The sequence below is a fragment of the Coturnix japonica genome, chromosome 17, assembly GCF_001577835.2.
Source record: "Coturnix japonica isolate 7356 chromosome 17, Coturnix japonica 2.1, whole genome shotgun sequence".
Classification (NCBI taxonomy): Eukaryota; Metazoa; Chordata; class Aves; order Galliformes; family Phasianidae; genus Coturnix; species Coturnix japonica.
Window position 1 is genome coordinate 3694761 of NC_029532.1, and position 21865 is coordinate 3716625.

The 21865-nt window shown below is 49.5% G+C and overlaps 1 protein-coding gene across 5 annotated transcripts; it reads right to left on the bottom strand.

Moving 5' to 3' along the window:
- Positions 1-868: 868 nt before the first annotated feature.
- Positions 869-16712, bottom strand: URM1 (ubiquitin related modifier 1). Of its 5 annotated transcripts, none has more exons than XM_015879366.2 (6): positions 16093-16250; positions 13578-13648; positions 7187-7276; positions 2873-2954; positions 1778-1826; positions 869-1097 (listed from the first exon to the last, which is right to left on the bottom strand). In XM_015879366.2, the coding sequence occupies exons 1-6, from the start codon at positions 16233-16235 to the stop codon at positions 1029-1031; spliced, it is 504 nt and encodes a 167-aa protein (XP_015734852.1). In that variant the 5' UTR covers positions 16236-16250; the 3' UTR covers positions 869-1028. The 5 variants fall into 5 exon arrangements, with proteins under 5 accessions (XP_015734852.1, XP_015734854.1, XP_015734853.1 ...); XM_015879368.2 differs by having other exon boundaries at positions 16082-16189; XM_015879367.2 differs by lacking the exon at positions 7187-7276.
- Between the last annotated feature and the right edge of the window lie 5153 nt (positions 16713-21865).

The window sequence follows — 21865 nt, forward strand, 5'->3', positions numbered from 1 at the left end:
GCATCCTGGCCGCCATAAACCACTGCACTCACAAGAGAAAAGACTCCCCTCCCACTGACGGGAAGGGTTATAAGCCTTCCCTGCTCTCAATGCTTTCCCTGTGCTCAGGCCTCAGTGCTCTGCCCAGCCTGGCAGCAGGAGTGGTCACACAGAGCACACCCAGCAGCAGAACCCACCCTCCAGCTCCACATCCCTCCGGGAGCAGCACAGCTCCACGCCAGCACAGAACGAAATGAAGGCTGATCAATCCTGTCCCTCACGTTGACAGAAAGATAATTTGCTGCCCTTATCTCTCTGTGCTGTCTTAGAGCAGGCGTGGGTTTGTTTACCCTCCAACCAAATGGGTGTAAATTGACATTTGTGGACCGGCACTTCACCTTGCCGCAGCTCGGGTATGCAGGAGGCATAAGGTGTTAAACAGAACTAAAAATGCCTATTTGCCTACTTCCCACAGATAAACAGCAAGACAAGTGGAGAGCAAGTACAGAGGGTTCTGCAGCTGTAATCTCCACCACCTCACAGAAGCGCTAGTAAAGTCACCTCTTGTTTCCTTGCACTTCACATCTCATCCCTCCTCAGGCATCTCTGCAGCTGCTGCAATAGCCTACATGGCACTAGTGCTGTAAAGAGAATCCCAGCTCCTTGCACTAAAGTAGAGGCGCTTTGCCTTGCCTCAAGGCAGGCACAACTCCCCCAGGATCCCTACAAAGATGCACCACCCTACGCAATGCTCAGCACACCTCTCCCTCCTGCTACACAAACACACTGTTGCATGTGCAGCAGGTTCTCTCTGCTCGTTAAGGTACCTGGAAGCGTGGTCAGGAGAGGTGATATGACCCAAAGATGGATGCTGTAGCAGTACGCAGCAGGCTGTGTGCTGACGGGGCTTTATTTGGAGGTCTGTTAACAAGTGAATGTGGTGGGATGATGCAGGGATCAGGCACAGACAGTTCAAGAGAGGTTCGGGTGGGTTTAGGTGTTTGTTTGCCCAAGGGTTTGGATTCAAGTCCTCTTCTTTTTCCAGGAGCTCACCCACCATGTAACGTCGAGATGAAAAGCACATTATCCTGGTCCTGGAGTTTATAATCCAGCTCACCCTGCAGGCCAAGAGAAAAAATGAGAAATGGTTTAAATGTCACTTCCAAATAGTAGCTGCAAAGAGAAAACAGCTCATAAAAAGATGGTGAGTGTTAAGGGAGAGCTGAGAGGGATGGAGCAATGTTTCCATCTTAAAGGAAGCAAAGGTGAGAGAGATCAGAGGAGGAACTGACATTCATTATCCCAGGAACACGCCGCTTTCTGGACCACAGTTTTGACAGAACAGGTGGTTGCCTGAGGCAGGAAAATAGTTAGGGACTGTTTGTTGTCTGAGACAGCGGGCTGAAACAGAGAAGTGTTAACCAGCTCCTTTTTGGGGAGGGATGTTTCCAGGGCTGCCTTCACCTGCTGAGAACTGACTCACAGTCTGCAGACTGCTGGGGGCTGCAAAACCGCCTGGTGCCCTCTGGGCTGCAACCCCACACATGGGCCAGAGACCACGGAGCAGCTCTCTTCAGACCTGTGCTGGCCGATGAGACTCAGCAGGCTGGATTGAGGCTGCAGGCTTCCCAACAGCCACAGCGGTACAACACAGAGTAAGATCCCTGTTTGCCCCCATTCCCTCTCAAATATGAGATGCTTCGCTTGGGGCAAGAATCAGAAATAGCCTCTCTGAGAGCAACCACGTAACAGACAGCAATGTTTTCAATGAAGAAAGTCAAAGAGAGGGAGTACAGACCATTAGTTCCCAGTCCGCGTCGTTGATGAGCACCAAAATTCCCGGCCTCCTGCAGAACACAGAAATAATTAGGATACAGGGCTGCTAAAAGCTTCACAAATAGTTAAGAATGAGGGATGCTAAAGCATAGATCACACACTGACTGCCTGTAAAGCCAAAGAGAAAAAGGAATCCTAGCATGGGGGTAGAAACAGGTACAGTCTGTGCCCTTTCTAGATCTAATAAAGGGGAGGCAGGAGTAATCCCAGTGCTCATTTGAATCAAAATGCACCATTCCTGAGGATGCTCCAGGATGACTCCATTTCCGAGTGAGGTAGAAAAGCCAGGTAATTAAACCCACGCAAAGAGCAGAGCGCAGAGAGCTCAATGCAAAAGCAGGGAAAGCTATTCTGGTGTCACTATCCAAGGCAAGTAAACACCTGAGATCCACTCAGAGCCCCTGATTACAGTCAAAGGGATTCCCCCTCTTTGATCTTTAGTGTCCTGCAATTGTCTCTCCTGTTACCAGGGGACCTGGCACATGCTTCAGCTCACAAAGATCCATGACGAATGTTAAGCACCCCCAGCCACCCCCAGCGCCACCCGGCCGTCAGGGCTGGCTCTTGCATGGCTCACTCTGCTCCATTTCTCTGGACTTCTTTTCTTCCCCCCCTCCACGAGGCTGGCCCCATTTTGACAATAAAAATACATTTCCCAGCAGAAATATTTGTTGGCGCTTCTCCGAGTGACTGCTTCGGTCCCAGCAATGTCAGCAGGGAACGGACAGACCTGCTAACATGCCTGGAATTGAGGATACAAGAGCTATGCTGCTCCAGGTGACAACACAGAGGAATTATAGGTGGTCCTGCTTTATGTTTAAGGCTTAAGGATTCGGGGGTGAGGGCTGTAAAGGAAAGACATGCTCTGCAGGGAGCAGTGGGACGTACAGTTTGGAGCTGCTTCCAAACCAAGGGGATTCCCTCTCAGTATCACATTCGCATGCCCCATGTTTTCATGGATGTTTTAACTTCATGAAACCAACAGGAAAAACGTATTCCAAATGGTAGGCAGCAACAGGGAGACAGACACGAGGAGGAGTCACACAGCTGTACTTACACAGATTCCCCTTGCATAAATAATTCCGGCTTCTCTTTCAGCAGATTCTGTTTGATCCACTTTAGCAGGTTTCTGATATCCCCTGAAAGGGAAAAGGACAGTGATTTACAGCTGGCTCCCAGGCAGTGCCGCAACAAAGTGAACGTTTATCCACAAAAGAGAAGGGGGGGGGGGGAACACACAGGAGCTGCACACCTCCAACCACAGGAGGAGGTAACAGAGCTGCCCCTTACCAGCACGTAGCACACAACCCTCACCCAGGCAGTTCATGTGTGCCCAACAAATTGATACTTAACCATGTGTGGGTTTAATGAGATTATAAAACCCCAAAGAAATACACCTAAGCAGCCAAAAGCTCAGGGCAGACACTACAGGTACCAGCACCAGCAGAACGTGAGTCTGGGGCGTGAGCACACATCCAGCCCTGTGTTACACACACACTGACCATGACTGCTGTGGTTTGGAGACCTGTCCTGCTGCCCAGCACTGCCCTGCTGTCACACCGTGCTCCCTGTGCCATCCCTTGCCCTCCCCAGCAGCTCCTTCCCCTCTTATGGCTTCCTTATTAAAGCTCAGCCTTTATCTTTCCATTTCAGTAGGTGACAGGGAGGATTTGTCTTCATGTAAGAGGAGGAGGAGACACTGCTGGCGGGTTTTTATAGTATCAATTTTACTTTGTGAGGCAAAAACAATTTCTTTAGCGATAGCATCAGTTAATTTCCTATTGGAGAGGTAAGAAGTGATGGTGGGGGGGCACAATCCGTTACAGGGTTTACAGAAGCTGACAAATTGCAACGTGGAGTTCTCCTGCATTCTCCTCTGTATTCCACCATTCCACAAACCACTCCATCATTCTGAATCCACAACCAGTTATTCTCCTGGGATCTCCTTTAAGCAGCCCTTGGAAAGCCCCAGAAGAGCTCTGTTTGTTTTAGAGGTGTGAGGAAGCCTTCCAAAGGCACAACGCCCCAGTGAGGGCTGCAGCTGCTGTGGGCAGCATGGGTCCCCACATCTCCCTGCTGTGTGTCCCCCACCTCCAGCAAAAACAAACACTCGTAGCAGCTCGACTCAGTCTGTGACATGCAATGGGATCTGATGGCACTGTGGGTACTTTGCAGAGCTGGGGTTCTTCCAAATAACGTTACCCCTGCAGCAGATGGAGACCTTTATTCCCAGAGAAAAAGGGAGATGGATCCTCCATGTCCCGCTCCATCCCCCCATCTCGTGTCCCCACTTCACACACCAGTCCCAGTGCGGGGCTGAGGGAAGCAATGGGGATTGCTGTTGTGCACAACTGCAGCAGAAAGAGTTGTGTGGGACTGGATTGCCCCATAATGATACGCAGCTAGGAGCACAAAATAGACCATTTTCTGCTGCTTTGATATTTCCAGACACTGGAGACAGGAGTGCACTCAAAGACACACTGTGCCAGTCAGAATGAGAGCTAACCGTGTCTCTCGTGCCCTGAAAAATGCTGCTGCAACACCAAGCCCTCAGGATCCCACACCCAACTGGTCCTGCTCTCCATCACTGAGCTTTGAAGGCTGGAGCAGAAGGAAGATGGAGAGGAGCCTTCAGGAGGAGGGGTGGGGGGGGCACAAAGGGAACACCGGTCCCTCCATCACACTGCCTGCAAGCTGATTCATATTTATGCACTTGCAGCAGGTCACACAACAATGAGCTGTGCCATGCACCATTCTCCTTGCATGGAATAAGCAGCCCTTTCCTCTGGGACCTTTCGGGAGAGATCGTTTAAACAGAAGCACGCTGCACCAGCTGGATAAAAGGCAGCCACCTCGGAGCAGCCTGGGCGGAGGGGCTGATTTATGGGGGTCTGCACTGGAAGGCTCCCTCACCCCTTCTCCTTCCATAATAAACGTTATTTTCAGCCCCACCTGAGCCTATGTTCATTTACTCCTCCCCAGCAGTCACGTACATGCAGACTGGAGGGAAAAACACACACCCTGGCCATGCATGGAGCTTCCCTGCTCCAGGCAGCAATGGAAATTAAGGCCCCTTCTCTACAGCCAACCTTAAGACATAATACTTTCAGCTGCTTTCTCAGCACTGATTTCAGCCCCCCCCCCTCCACCTTCACGTCTTTATATTCTGTGCACTGATATTACTTGAACAAATCAATTATCGAGGATGAAAAATGACCACAGCCACACCAGAACCATCTCCCACAAGTCAGATATTGAAAAGGAACAAAATTGCTTCCATTGCAAGTGGGCCAGGGAGGAGCCATCTCACAGCTCGATGCCTTGAATAGAAGTCTTGATCAGCAGCACAGGATCCTACATGGTATCATGATGGAAATAATAAGAGGTAAATTACAGCACAACTGCTTCTCTCTTTCATGTGATGTATGCAGCGTTCCTAAGACATTTTCTTTCCATACTGGTCCAGCCCTGGCTCCCAGCTTGTTGGGCTGAGGATCTGCTGTGCAAACAGCATGTCCTGCACAAAGGATGTAGAAGGAGTTAAAAAAGAAATTACCCTGACCTGGGTAAGCAGCACATCAGTCAACATTTCTACTCCTGCTGGGGCTGCAAGTGCCCCCTCCACAGCACAGAGGCACTGGCTATTTGCAGAAGCACAGCTGCACTGTGTGTGCTGCCACGTGGCTGCAGATGCAACCACATTTGGGGCTGAGAGAGGCTCAGGTGAGAGCTGAGGACACAGCATTCTGCTCCTGACCCACCAGTTCAAGCCCAGCTCATCATGGCAATGATGGATACCTTGTTATTATCGCTGCATTGTCAATGAAATCCTTTTGGCTGCCTGCTCTGTTCCATTCACACCAAAACCACACTCAAGTTACCATGAACTGTCCTTGCCATTGGCAGAGTGGGAGGTTGAAATACTCCCAAACTGCAAAAGAAGGGACTGAAGCACACGGTGGGAAATCCCTCCCTCATTTGTATCCTGAGACAGCTCCGCACTGTGCTCACACTACATCAAACCTCTCCAAATTCTCGGGGAAAATCATCTAAAGTTAATTAAAAAAAAAAAGGAGAAAGAAAGAAAAACTGACAAACGTTTGAGAAAACTGCTCAGTTCAAGTGCACGGATGGGAGCTCAAAGCCACAACACGTGCATAAAACAAATCACCCAGCGAAACACACAGCTCAGGAAAATCAAGAGTGTGTGTGCAGTGACACAAAGTCATTGGCTCCTCACACAGGATGCAGGGACTGCAGTGAGCCTGCAGGCACGGACCCATCACGGCAGCTCACCAGCAGCCCAGCTGCATTACAAACACTGCTGGTTGTGGTAGAGAAGCTCACAGCCTGCCCCGTCCTCCTGCATGTCCCTCTGAGGCCCCTCTGCGTTATCCCAGCTGTTCACTGACAACGAATGTGCTGAGCTTCTTCTGCAAGAGGAACGCGTCCGGGACTCCATTTTAGTGCTGCGTGAAACAAGAGCACAGCTTTACTTGCACCCTCAAAAACAGGGCTGAAATCCACAGATCTCCCAGGGCTCTATAAAACCTCCTTGGCCTGATGGGTGAGATCTCAGCAGAGAGAGCACCCACCGTGTGCAGAGAAAACAGGTGACTGGAATAAGGAACGCTGAGCTGGTGTTATGCTATGGGAACCTCACTCTGAACACACGAATACACAGAAACACAGAAGGATTCTGCACAGCTGGTATTAGTTGACACAAACAGATTCACTCACACACACACACAGTGCTCAGACACTTCCATGTCCCCCTGCTTTATAACCCACATCCAAACCAGCACACAGCAGCACCTGAAGGGCATCCAGAGGGTGTGACCGTCCCTGTGTCTGGCCCTGCTAACAGAGCTGGGAGCTTATTTCAGAGACAGAGGAACCACTAATGGGTGAACCATGGAAAATTCCCTTCTGGTCTGTAATAAAGAAGATATATGCGGCACTGGTCACTAAGGGGTCAGTGCTGCAGGAGCACGGCGCTTTCCTGGGCTGCCTCATGGACACCTCCCCATGGGGTACCATTTCTTTGACCCAGAATAAGATCATTTATCATACTGACCATGGCTGAGCTCCAATTTGCTGAGGTCACTAACTCGGGATGAGCGCCGCTCCACCCACATTCTCCGCCACTGGCCTGTAACCATGACAAAGCCCCTTCCCTGCCGCTCCTCTGCCATTATTCCCCCTGCCTGCACAGAAATGGATGGAAAGACAAGCTGCATTCCCCTTCCCCTGCCCAAGCAGTTTGCTTCCCCAACAGCCACCCTGCTCCCCACTCACCCCCTTCAGGTGAATGCCTTCCATGTGCTTTTGAATCTTACAGCACTTTAAGGGAGATGCTATAAAACCTCACCTGAGGGATCCTCCAGCCTCCCATCTGAAATGCAAATCACCCACTGAAGCAGATGATGGCGTGCCATAAACTGCAGAAGACCTGGAACAGCTTAAGAGAAATGGAGTCACAGCAAAAGGGCTGCTCACTGTGCAGAGCAAGGAGAGCAACATCCATTTTCTCTGATAAGAGCAGATCCTGCCACGTAGTGATTTAAGTACTATGGAAAAAATGAGGGGGTAACTACAGCCAGACACAGGAGAATCCCAATTGTTCCTCTCATCTGTCCTCATCTGCTACCAGAAACATCAAGCTCTTGCTTCTCTAATTGTGCTGCAATGTCCTTTTCTCACTTCTCAGATAGGAAAGAAACCCCCAGCAGAGGTCTTCTCCACCCTGGAGTGTCCAGACAACAGGCAGGGATCACAGGGCTCTTCCTCTGCCCTGTTGCTAGCACAGGACTCGGATCTCACCATCCTTGTGCAGCTCTCAGCACTCTGGTTGTATCACAACTCCCACAAGCTGCAGAGCTGCTTGGGATCTTCTGCTCCCAGCGGGCTGCTGGGAAGAGAACACAAATTCATGGGATCCCCAGCCCAGCATTCTTCCCCATCCATCAGCTCCCAGCACCAGAAAGCAGCTCCGAGCTGATCCTCAGGGTAAACCTAATCCCTCCACATTTCCAAAGTCAGAGTATCTAATCCCGTAACACCCCGTGCTATTGTCATTTCAGACTCCCAAATAAATGCCAGCGCACCAAACTGTCTCTTTTCATTAGGATCACAGATCACAAGTGCTGGTCCACAGTCTTGCCTCTCGTGCAGAATTGTCAAAGGAAGGAAGCAGGAAAGCCTGAGACTGCTGCATGGACAGCAAAGAGCGAGATTAGGAAACACAGGCATTAAAAACAGCAGGTTAACAGCTCCTGTGATTTCATCCCACCACCAGTGCATTGGTCACGAAAGGCCACCTCGAGCTTTGCCCACTCTGATTTTGCAACACTTGAGCAGTGCAGTCCTGCTACCAAACCCCACGGAGACTGTGCCACGGTCCAACAGCTCCTGCAGTCAGAAACCTTCCTGCTGCACCAGACTGCCATTGCTTCACCCCTATCAATTCGTGCTGGTTGATACTGCATCACCCTGGCGATAATCTGTCCATCCCTGTGATAAAGGACATACCCCACCTCATCGCTTTTCTGTTCATTTATCCTGCTTAACCTTGAATGTTGCTGGTTAATATTTTTTTTTTTTTTAGAGCTGCCCAGGAAGACAATTCAGAGGATGCATTGTTAACTGCAGGCACAACGCTCAGCCGGAACCCATCAAACTGAAATCTCTCCTCCCTCACATTTTCCTGCCTTGTGGGTTTTGAGTACGTGCAAAGAAGGAAAACCCTCTCAGTACCACCCGAGGCTACAGGAGCTCATGTGAGACCCCAGGAGGAGGCCCTGCAGGAGCTGCAGAGGGATTCCCCACAGCCTGGCAGAGGGAATCCCCAGGGCTGGGCTCTCCTGGCACTGCCAGCTGGAGAGGAAGGCTCCTGGAAGCAGCTCCTTATTCCCTTCCAGCCTTGCTGGTGGTTACTGGACACTCCGTTGGATGAGTCAGTGTCACAGCTCAGTGACCGCCGTGATTTTATTCCTCTGCACACAGAAATTAAGCAGAGAACCAGCTTTTGCCTCTCACTTTCAGGCTCAAAACCCGCTCGGCTATTATCACTTTCATACAGGGCAAGCACCATTAAACCGATTCCTGCCCACCCAGCCCAGCCACCCCCACAGATACTCCAAGCCCCACAGTCTTACTTGAAAGGGGAAAAGAAAGGGCCAGTGAGATGATCAGGGTGGAAGAGAGGGGGGGTAAGATTTACAAGTGAATGGAGGTAAGAATGGAGCAGTTTGTGGGATAAAGGGGCTGCAGAGGGAGCTTTACAGATGTGCAGAGGGACGGCGGCTCATTGTTTAATTAAGCAGAAAGTGGCTCTTTTGAAAAGCAATTTTGCACAGGAGCTCTGAGCTCAGCAAACAACTCCTGCGAGTGAGGGCAGGAGGAGAAAGGAACAGCTGGCCCAGAGCCGTGTGAACCGCATGCTAAGCGGTTTAAAGGGCCCGGATCCTCCTCCCAGCCCTGCTCCGCTGCCACCCTGTGAACAGTGCTGTCAGCACCGCAAATCCCACCGAGAGAAAAGAGGGAGCAGAGGAGGGGGGGGCTGGCACAGAAAGGTTATCCTACTAGGTGCCTGCACTGCAATACAGCGGCTGGGAAGGAGGGTAGAAAAGCCAGGCTTTGTTATCACAGGGATTTGGTCACACACAAGAGCTGGTTTCTTGGTGCCTGGGAAGCTCCTTCCACAATGAGCCCTGGGATGAGCTGATCCTGCAGCGTGGCCTCCTGGGAGAGCAATGGAGCTGCTCCTGCATGGCTGCCATCACCCCCCTTCCCTGCCCCAGGACCTGAAGCCCCAGCAAGGAGCAGCAGGCAGAGATGCTTCATCTCACTGGGCTCCTGGCACTCTGTCTGCTGGAAAGAGCAGCCAGGCTCCAAGCTGAGTCAGTGCAGGCTGAGATCCCAGCCACCAGCTCACCTTCTCCCTGTCCCAGTGGGTAATTACCTGTCTAAGAATGGCAAGCAAGGAGGGGAACAACCCCACACCTGGTGAGACCTGCAAGTAGTACAGCGAGGTTAGAAAGGAGCTGGCTGCAGGAGATGGATGGATTTCCATTACCCTGCATTACCAAAACCACTTTTACAGCGTATTTCGAACAAGTCTTAAAACATTGGGAATGAAAACCGGAGCAATAAATGCATCCCAGAGTTAGTATAACTCTAACTAACTCTACACACTACCCAGTAACAGTGCCGGGCAATACAGACAACTGACACCAACCCCCCCTCCTGATTCCACAGCCTTTTGGCATAGCACCCACCAACTCTGAGCACACGCCGTATGTTTAAGCCTGTAACACAGGTCTGATCTCTCGGGATCCCTGGGCTCTTTCTGAGCAGATGAATGCTTCCAGCTTCCCAGCAGCCCTCCACGCTGTGCAGAACAAGGCCCCTGGAAAGCAAAGCTCTTGAGGAGCAAATCATGCTATGGGGATTTTAACATAAGCAGCACTTGGCAGATTATTTTAATTTTCTCTCTAAAAAAAAAAAAAAATAAAATAAAAAAAGATCTGATTAGCAACAAGCATTTTTTCCCCTGGGGTTTTGGTAAGGGGAAACCACAAACAATTACCAAAACACGCTGATTAAAAATCTATCCTTCCAGACTTGTACGTGCCAAAACACAGTGAACTCTGGATTAGCCCAGAAGAGGCAAGTGATCACAGCTGAACCAGGTACTACTACCCCAAAACACGAGTCCTGGCACCAAAACCACAGGAGAACTGGGAGGCTGGGAACCTGAACACAAGAGAGACATTGCAAACAATCCCAAGCCCCAGCACAGGGCACAGGAGAAAGCTTTTGTAAGCTCTGTTCATCAGCGTGACACTGCGGATCTAAACCTGAAATCACTACAAGGGTTAAGTGATGCCAGCTACTTCCTACCCTCCCAACAGCATCCACGCAGTTCGCATGGCCACAGACAAACCCACCACTGTGAGTCCCAGTGAGATGGAGGAAGGAGCTCCGACATCGCTCGCAGAGCAGTCATACAATGATCTATTTGATTACTGAAGCACTTGGTTAAATTACTGTGGCCTGTTTCAGGAGGGAGCTGCCAAATACATTTTCAGATTTTAATTTAGGGTTTCTCTCTTTTATGCTCCATTGTCTCTAATAGCCTCTTAGATGCTTGAAAATAAAGTTGATTTCCCTGCCAATTTAATACTCTCTCCATGTGACAAATACCGTTATTCCCCCAGCTGCTTTCTCCCCCACACACTGTTTTTATACAGAATAAGCCAACAGGGCACTAATGTCTTTAGATCCTTTAACAGCATTATCAATGAGATCATCAGAATAGCCAGCAACATGGGACAAGATTCTTGTTTAACCTGAGGTCCTCTCTGCAGCAGCTCCAAAAGATTACACAGCCCTGCATTAAGCGTGGCTGATGGAAATCTGTCCTCCCATACAGATAAAACACACCTTTTTCAGTTCCTGCTTGGCAGCAACTTCAACATGCAGGCCAAGGCAGCTCCGCTTTGGAAATAAAGAACTGCTGTTTTACTGACGTTGTAAGGATACAAAAAGCCCCTTGGATAATAAAAATAGGTCCTGCCACATGGCTAGACCCCTGGTGGCTTGCTCTTGTCCCACTTGCAGCTTTCTTCCTCCTGCCTTTCCTAATCCCTCCAGGAGCCCATCTTCAGGCATCAGAAAAGGACAAACAAAGAGTTAACTGGCTTTGAAACCCACCTATTTGCCAGGAGAAAGGAAACGACCACATCATCATTTGTTGAAGTAATTATTATTATCATTAATAGAATGCTGCCCGTGTCAACTACGGAGCATTTCCCTCCCTCCCCCCCCATAAATACTGGCAGAAATTTCTTCATACAGTTTTCCACCTCTCCTCGTCTATGGGATATATATAAAGATGCCTAAACAAATTAAAACACGTCCCAGAGAGAGCTGCTCTGCATAAAAGGAGGGCAAAGGCAAAAATAACTCAGAAGGAAAGAAAGAGTGGAATAGAAAGGGCAAAATGGCCAAAAATAAGCCCGGCAGCTAATGAAATCTGTTCAAATGGGGCTTTGAGTGCAGGTCTTCAAGCAGTACTCATACTACAACCCTTTCCCCAGAGTAATAAGTGATGAACACAAAAGGAAAGGTAAGCAATAGGACACAGCATAGTGCTGAGCTGTTTCTCTAACCATTATAAATGTGGCTGCACAAGGGCAGCAGGGAACACACTATATATATCTTTATTTACACAGAGACAGTTGAATTAAACTTTCTTTCTGTGAATGAGGAAAACAAACGGTGCTAGGAACAGTACACAACTGCAAGAATTTACCAAATTTCCCATTCAATTCTGCTGATTTCTCACTTTTACAAGATAGTTCTCATTCAGAGTATTATGACAGGTGTCTTCAGTGACCCCTTACTGTCAGGCTTTAAACCCACATTTGCATCCTCATACTAAGTGTAAATACTGCAACAGCATAAGCTTCACAATTCAGTGTCTGCTCCTGAGCTGCTGCAATGCACAACCAGACTCACAACTGAAACCACCTTGCCATCTAATACACATGAAAACAGCAAACTACAAGCACTACCACATGGGCCCACCGTCCATTCTGCCTCCTGTTACAGGGACAGCAGCATCTGGAAAACAAGGCAGCGTGAAAAGCCAGAAGCAAAAACGTCTTAGATGAATCTGGAATGAATCACTGAAGATCGTGAGTTTGAATCATGAGACCGAGCCAGATCTTCAGGGAAAGTTTAATCCCAAAGGATAAATCCAGCTCTTAGTGAAGACTGTAGAAGCTTTCCCAGCAGCTTCAAGTGGGAGTGGATTAGGCCACACACAACTATACCGCTGACAGCCATCGAGCTGGAAGAATTGCTTCCTTGGTATCAATTTCCCCTTTCCCCCGGCAGGAATAAACACCCCACATAATAACCCCTTCTTCTTGAGTGTCTGATCACCATCTGAATACCTCTGACACAGTCGATGTCAGTGGGTATCCTAAAATTACACAACAGTGAAGAAAACAATACTCTAGCCCCCAGGTTTATAAACCAACCAAGGGAGTGTTCTGGCAGCTCTCTACCACCTTCTGTTTAAGGAACTTAACAGTGCTGGAACTTAATGCTGAACTCTCTTGTGATACAAGAAATTGTCACTACTCCTTCAGTAGCAACAGGGGAAAGTTAAGCAACATGACTAAACTCACAGTACCAATCAGCATCAGATCACGTTCCTGGATTCACAGTCCCTGTCACTACCCACAAGATAGCACACTATCAGTGCTCCATTACATCTGAATTACACATATTTATGTCCAAGTACTTCCATGGATTTGCAATTACAGGAATAGCAAGAAAATGTCAGGCCTGGATGTTCACAGTACACAGACAGTGGTATTATCCATTCACGAGATATTAACAATTAACATTCCCTCATGCTTTGTATCTATTCAGTTTACAATCCCACCCTCAAATGGCATAAAGCATTGCTATCTAGCTGAAAATATTCTAAGCAAACCTGCAGGAATTTATGTTGTGACTGCAGTAAGCACACACATAAGGAGAAATACTTAGAGGACATAGAAAATGTTCAGATCACTTCTGTTTGAGGACTAGACACCATCTACCAAGCCATCCAACCAACAGCATGGCTGAAAGTGCTCTCAAAACACATTGGTACTTGTAAACTAACAGAACTGTCATAAAACCAGCTTTGTTTTGCAAATGATTTTCAATTGTTGTCATTCTTTCAAGATTCAGATACTCACAAGGCTCTGGCTGAGAAGGCAAGGTCACCTGATGCTTTTTCACACCATCGAACAAGAGTTCTGCACCACCTCTGAAATAAAAAGAACAAATGACTGAGTTTCTGTTCTACTGTCAAAAGGAAGACAGCACAAAAAGGGAATTTTAAGTAAATGCCACGATACAGAAGACAAATCACAGAATCATAAATGACAGAAACTGATTTAGTATAGGATTCTCTTTGCCTTTTTTCCATTCACAAACCACAAGTCCCATGGGGAAGTCACCATCTCCTACTGTCATCACACACAAGAGATGCAGTCACAGGCCAGGACCCCATGGTGCACCAGCACAGCAGGACAGGATGGCTGCCAGCCCACAGAGCTCAGAACGTTGTGCAGTGCCTAACAATGCCTTGCCCATCAACTATCAGCACTGATCCAATTCAAACAGTACTAGAGATGCCACACGACACCACTCTTCTCTACCACCTTTCAGCCAGGAGCCTCACAGGGTTTCACAAAATGTGAAAAACAGTAATAATCTCATGGAATAAATATCTCCCTGGTTTCCATTTGTAAGCAGAGAGAGGAAGTGACTCATACGAGGTTACAAAGCAAGTGAGACAGGGCCAGGAATCCTCCAGCCCCAGCAACCCCTGCCTGACACAGCCACAGCACAGAGCCCTCTCCTGAAGGCCTTAACTGGGAGAAACAAGCAGCGATGGTTACATGTGAATGTAGAAATCTTCCTCCACTGAACAACACAACCCCCTTATCTGACACATGGAGCTTACTGGCAGCTCCAGCCCTACAGAACAAAGCGAAGGTCTCTGCAGCCACAGCTTTTTAAGAGTGATGAACTGTGAACAAAACACTGTAAGATAAGGAGATGCGCAAGTATAGGAGCTGCCCTCACACCTGAAAAAGTGGGATTTAAATTCAGTGCAGACACCCATCTCATTCTACTCTTAAAAAAGATTTTGGATGTGCAATGTAATGAGCCTCAGCACGTTCCTCGTCTATGTCCGTTCTGTGGGAAAAGGAAAAGGAACAACTCTGAATGCCCTGAGCTTTATAAATATAAATAGGTTTTGAGGCAGCAGGCCAAACTCAAGTCTTAGAAGTTATAAACCATTATGTGAGCAGAAACATGAGGAAACTGGGGTGCTACTGTGCAAAATGTGACACAGAAACTGACAGCATCAGCTCTTGATTCCAGACTGAACAGGGTGGCCAAAGTATGGGCTGTTCAGAAATTACATCTCAAAGCTCATCTGCTACAGGAAAATGGTCAACCCGTTCAGAAAGAACATCACAAAACACTAATCTCACTGTGGCTTTTCTTTTCTCTTATGAGATTACACTCTGGAAACCTTTCAAGGTGCCTCACATCTTCTGAAAGCTGCCTCAATAAAGGGAAATATCTTGAACAAGTAACCCACACCTGAATATCAACAAAGATACATCCCCGTGTTACAGAGTTCCTTTAAATCCAATATCTAAAAATGCCACGCTAGGTTTTCTTGGCTCTGCCATAGAGGAGCACAACAGAACCCTTGTTGTGCCCTCAGCAGCATCACTTATATACAGAAACCCTCCTAAAGAGCACTCTGTTGGTGTTCTCCCACCAGCTCACAAAAAATAGTTATCTGAAATTTGAAGCAGCGATTATGAACATGAGCTGAGACTCGCGCAGAAGAACAAGTCACAGTAATGATATGAAAAACATTTTTTCATGTCACGAAAACAAGGTCACGCTTTGTTACAGCGGGAAAATGTAGATTGCAAGATAAGGTCCTTCTGTAATGCGCTCGCTGGAAGAGAACTCAGCTGCAATCCGTACATAGAGAGCTCATTTATGCATTTCCAAGGGAAGCAAAAACGCATCTCACTCTTCTGGGAAAATCAGGAGAGTTGCTGCAGCTGGAAGCAGGAAAGACTGAGGAAAGGATTCTTAAGGAGGGAGGCATTGAAAGGGTTACGACATGGCTGTGTTTGTGAGAGGGTGGGAAAAGCCCCATAAATAGCGGCCTTGTAGGTTTGCTAAAAGAAGGCTTTAACGAATAGCAGAGTATCCTCACAAACGCTCACACTGTGCCCCACTGCACTCCAAGCTCCGGGCACAGCGTTGGCATCACACAGACCATGAGAGGAGGAGGGTGCTGTGCTGAGCCTGGAGCCAAGGGCTGGGGCGGAGCACACAGCACAAACACACACACACACAAAGAACAGCTGGAAAGCAAGCGGAAAGCTTTATTAATGTATTTAATAACCACCAACTGTATCGTCTAAGGGAGGAGGAAACAGCCCGGCCCTGTGTCTCACACCGCGGCCTGCTCCCTGCCGGCACGGCGAGCAGCGGCACCGGGCTGCCACGAGCCTGCAATGGGGCTCGGTCACAGCTCCCACAAGGCCTCAGGTTCAGCCGCAGCCTCACACCGCGGCCTGCTCTCGGTGCAGGTGCCCGGCCCGGCCCTGCCCTCCGCCCAGCCCTGTCCCGAGCTCCCGCCGCCGCCCTCGCTCACCCAAACTCCACCTGCAGCGACACGGGGGCCGCCATCTTGGCGGCGGCGGGAAGGGAAGGCGCGCCCAGGCCGCGCCGGAAGTACCGCAGAGAGCTTCCGGCCGCGCCGCGTTACCGTGACAACGGCTGGGCCGGGCCTGCGGCCTAGTGGCCATCAGCCTGCGAGACAACCTGAACTACCGGGATCTCCAGTATAAGCTTTATAAAAGACACCTAGAACGAAACCCAAAACACACATTGTGCATTAAATTCACGTCTTGCCATTCACAGAGTTGTTCTTTGAGAGTGCTTTAGCAACGAGCTGCATCAGCAGCTTCTCAATAGCAAAGTCAGCCTGGCCTTCACCTCCTGCCCTGCAGCTGATGGATGTTGCTGTGGGGATGCAGACATGGCCGGGTCAGGCTGACGCTGCTCTGACACCGCTCACACACTGCTGTGTATCAGCAAGAAGCTGCTCAGCGTCCCCTCATTGCACCGCAGCGTTAATAGCACGGTGCACATCTGTCACTCGTTTGTTCATTCCTCCCATCCCCAGAGGGATAAAGCAGCCCGTGCACAGGCAGACATAGTGGTGGTGACAGCTGGGCTGTGCTGCAGCACCGGCTCATCACAGAATCACAGAATGACCCGGGTTGGAAGGGACCTCAAGGATCATGTAGTTCCAACCCCCTGCCTGGCAGGGCCACCAAACATACACCTTTACTACATCAGGTTGCCCAGGGCCCCGTCCAACCTGGCCTTGAACACCTCCAAGGACGGGGCATCCACAACCTCCCTGGGCAGCCTGTTCCAGGGCCTAACCACTCTCCTAGTGAAGAACTTCCCCCTAACATCCAACCTAAATCTTCCCTCTTTTAACTTAAAACCATTTCCCCTTGTCCTGCTACTGTCAGCCCTTTTGAAGAGTTTACTCCCCTCCTGGGTGTAGGTTCCCTTCAGGTATTTGAAAGGCTGCAATGAGGTCACCCCACAGGCTTCTCTTCTCCAGGCTGAACAAGCCCAACTCCCTCAGCCTGTCCTCATAGGGGAGGTGCTCCAGCCCCCTGATCATCTTCCTGTCCCTCCTCTGGACCCTTTCCAAAATCTCCATATCTATTTTGTACTGAGGGCTCCACACCTGGACACGGTACAACTGATGGGGCCTCACAAGAGCCGAGTAGAGAGGGACAATCACCTCCCTATCCCTGCTGACCACCCCTCTCCTGATGGAGCCCAGGATCCCATTTGCTTTCCAGGCTGCCAGAGCGCACTGCTGGCTCATGTTGAGTCTTTCAACATTGCTCCTTCCTCTGCAGCATGGAGCACACGAAGCACTGGGTGGAATCGCAGCCCCTTCACCCTCCCTCCTCCAACCCTCCTCTCAGCGGAAGGTTCGGCTTTAAAATATACATGTGCACGCGCACACAGAAAGAAATGTCATATAGATGCATATACATTATGCATTATATGTAACGGGCGTAAATTGCCGCAGACAGATTGCTCTACGTTTATGCTAACAGGGGTCAAGGCACGCCTAACCCTGAGAGCAGAAGGTGGTGGTGTTTGGAGCTGCCTTTTGTTCTGGGAGATGAGCTGGGCCCCAGCAAAGACTCTGCAGTTCCCAGCACGACGGGTGCTGCTGCCATGGCTGGGGGTTACGCTATGGCAGAGGCCTGTGGTCTCCCTCCAATTCCAATTGGATTTTAGATATCTCTAAACTAAATCCCGAGGCATCCGAGTATCTCAGAGATACGGCTCAGGATGTTGAACCGATTGTATGGGAAACAGGCAGAGGAAAGAGACGGCTTAGACAGAATTTGTATACCCTTCAGAAGTGACCGAAGCACTGTTTACAAAAGATCTGGTAATCTGGGCTCCAGATCAGTGTTTGTAGTTTGGGTTTTCTATGAGCTATTCTTCCTGCTTCCAGGAATAATTTGCGAGGGCAAATAATAGCAGAAGTGGCTCCTGGAAACCTTGATTCCTGAGCAATAAAACGCAACAAAACATTACAGATTTAGTGTTAGTGCTTCCTCATAAAGGCAAAAGAAATTAAAAGAGGGAGAAAGAAATAAGAGAGAGTGAAGAGTAATCATAAATAGCAATTTAGCTTGTTCAAGCATTGGAAGCTGGTTACTGTTAACAGTTACCCTGGAAGTACAGTCAGCAAGCACATGAGCTATTGGGGACATCTTTATGGACGATGTGTGCTTGGGAAGAGGAGCAATTCCCATCTCTGTGCCAGTGCTGAGATCAGAGCATCACAAATTTACTGGCATATGCTCAGGGAGGTGAGAAGAAAGCGTGTAATCTCCTTGAGAAAACGTAATGCTGATGTTGTTAGTTCTGAAGTGCTGTAAGCATTGATGGGATTTGATAATCGAGTACATAAAGAAGGAACAAATAAAGTCAAGGTCCCTGCCTTGCGTTCAGTTTGCTGTAACACACCGTCCTCTTGTTGGATGTGTCATAGACTTAAGTGAAACCTGTTTTTCACTCAGTATTTCACACCCTGTCCTTGCTCCCAGGCTCCGATGTTCCCTGGTCACTGCGATGCTTCCCCAGCAGTGCAGGGCTCAGAGTTACCCCTTTATCTACACCCAACAAAAGGACAGGCTGGAAATTCAACCTCACATTAAAGATGGTTTGATGTCTCTTGTCCCAGCCCTTGGTTTATTGGTTTGCTTGCTTGTTTTCTCCCTCCAGTACAGAAGGGGCATCCCTCCATCGAAGCAGGAAACGGTTTAGGTTGCCAACACGTTTTACATGGAAACATACGTTATGAATAGGGCAGGGCCCGGTGCTACGAGGAAACATTTTATCAGCCAGCCCCAAACTGACGATTCAATTATTTTTCAATAAAACATCAGGGGAATGCACCAACAGCTGCTCGCATCTTTCCACACAGCAAGTCAAACTGCAAGGGGAACAATGGATGGTGAAACGGGAGCCATCTCCGAGGCGGTAACAATGGGTTTCCCCGCTTAGGGCTTTGTTTGATTTCCAGTCTCAGTTTTGAACTCCCTCCGTGCGGGGGTAGGATGGGGCGAGGGGGAAGCGGGCAGAGGGGAAGGAGGGTCAGGGGGAGTTAAAGCCTTTTGCAGCCTTTCTCTGCCATTCATGTGGTAATTGGGTGTCAAGCAGAGATCAGTAAGATGGAGCCCGGCCTCTGTGCCCGGGTTAAACTGCAGTAGAAAGAAAGCGGGAGCTGAACCGATGGAGGCCTGAATGTCATTAGGGCGGAGGAAGCGGCTCTCCCCCAGGAGCCCTTCTGCCGGGTGCGGGCCGCGGGGCCGCTTCCCTTTCAGGGCGCCCCTGAGAGCGGGCAGACAAAGCGGGAGGGCGGCCGAACAATGGCGCACCCCCGTCTCCACCTTCAATAGGGAGCTCTAAACAGGCGTTTAACCTTCAGAATAGCTGAAAGCGATACTCCAAGCTGAGAACACGGCTCGCCCGCCGCCGTTAGCCTCTTCCTGCGGCCGGGGGCGAGGAGGGAGGCTCACGTCACCATTGCCTGTGTCGGTGTGGCACCGATGGTGCTCATCCCAGCACCACAGGGAGACACGAGGATGGAGCAGGACAGATCCTGCTTCACAAGACAAGGATCTGGGCAGTGGTGCCAATGCACAAAGGGGAAGACCCCCATCTGCACAGTCTCCCTTATCTGCTGTGCCTGATGCCACCAGGTCCGTGCTGACAGACCCGAACTATCCCAGCACTTGGCCTTGCACCATTTGTGCCCATAGCAGATGCTTTCCACTGACTGAGGAAAGGAGGGGTCAAGCCCCAGGTTATTTTGGAAACCCCAGTGAAATGAGACAGAGAGAAGCACCTGTGCCTTCCCCACTCCTCACACTGTGTGCCATGGGCAGTTATAGTTCCTCAGCAGCTACCAGGCTCCCTGTGAGCCCTTCCTGCACAAGGCAGGGATGTGGTCGGCCACTGCGTGCCCCCAGACACAGCACTGAGCTCCCTGCAGGCCACCATTCCCTTGGGCTGCCCGTGACACGGAGGAGGCAATGGCACTGCCAGCCTCAGGCCTGCTCACACACTGGAACTACCCAGGGGAATCACATATTTACATTTCTAAAGGGTGTACACCAAAGGATAGGTCAAGAACGTTTCTTAAAGGCAAAGCTGTGCGGCTGGTGCTGGAAGGAGCAGGCAGCATTGTCTGTAAGGGCTTCAGCACATGAAGAGTGGTAGAGGAGGCTGGGAGCATTGCAGCTTTAAAGCTGCTCACAGGCTGCGAGCAGCAGAAAGTAATTGGAGGCGGAATGGTCCTGAGCAGCTTGCAGAGCCTCCACACAGACCCTGAGCTGGACTGAGAACTGGAAAGAGATGCTGATCAAAATTACAGCCTTGTTTTTCTTAATATTGCCCCTGTCTGGAGTGACAGATGTGCAAGAGTTGGCCATCTCCATGGTGAAAAGCACATTTGGTTTGTAAAGCTCTTTGGCTTTGCTTAAATTAATTGGCTAATAAGAACCCAGGGAGGGATTTTAATGCTTTTCCTCACCTCATGGAAACAGCTTTTTAATATTATTTTTTAAAAATAAAAGATAATAATACCTCATACTTCCTATGTAGTACTTTTATCTACATGCAGCTGTTGAGGCAGACTTAGCTCATTGATCGAGACAAGTCTCACAGGATGCCTCTAATCATAGAGGATTCAATTAGCTCCTTCCTTAAAGAAGACAAAAAGAAATTTAGAACAACCAATCAATCAATCAATCAATCAGACTCAGATGAGGCACTGGCTGCTCCTTCCTCTCCAAGCACCTCTCTGCTGGAAGCATTTTGTCCCAGCACTGCTCCAGGACTCAGTAGAGCACATGGGGTGGCAGCTCCAGTGGAACTCATCTCGGTTTCATTTCTCCTCCCTGCTCCAGCCAGCCTCCAATCCTTCTGCCAATACAGACTAACTTTTACTTGTGAATACCTGCCATAATTCTATCAGCTTCCAGTGTTATCTGCACCTGCATTGAACATAGTTTCTCTGAATGCAGTTGGCTTGTTTGAATCGTAACTTGCTCTCAGAGACAGAGAAATGCAGCACTGCAACTTCCCCATGCCTTTTCTGGGAGCAGCTTGGCATGCACAGCAGCACAGCTGTTTCTTCCAGGGAGAAAAGTGCTTCTCATCTCTTCCCATACCACTTCAAACCATCTATTTCCAGACAACAGCCCCCAGGACTGCCTTCAGGGAGGCCAGACTCTCACTTGATCTCTGTAACAGAGCGCCCATCACACCAGGCTGCTGTTCAGCAGTGGTCCAGAGACTTGTGGTAGCCTTGGAGCAGCTGCAGTTTCCTCCAGGCAGAGCCTGGGGCACCGTAGATACCTACTGGATTCACGTCCAACACAATCATAGCTATCCAAAGCTTCTTTTCCATGCCAAGCAAAATCAGATCAGTCCCCACTTTGGTTAACTCATCCTCAGTGCCAGTGCCCTCCTCCTCCCAGTGGCTGCAAGCCCCAGGCTGAGCAGCCTCCTGACACGAGGTGTTTGCTGTTCCCAGCCTGCCCTCCACTGGCAGACTGAGAGAGGAACAGCGTCCAAAACTGAGACCGGAGCACCTGCTGAGCAGATGGGCATCATCCCACTCCTGTCCCATACAACAGCCACCAACAGACCCTTCAATACGACCCCTCCCCACAGAGCAGGATGGAGAAGGTCCAAGGATGGTTCTGGCAGCAAATGAAGGGAGATGACTAGAAAAAAAACCCGCAAGCTGAGATGGGAGATTAAGCATGGCAAAAGTTAAGGAGAAAAGCAGAGAGGGGAGGAGGATGGACATTTT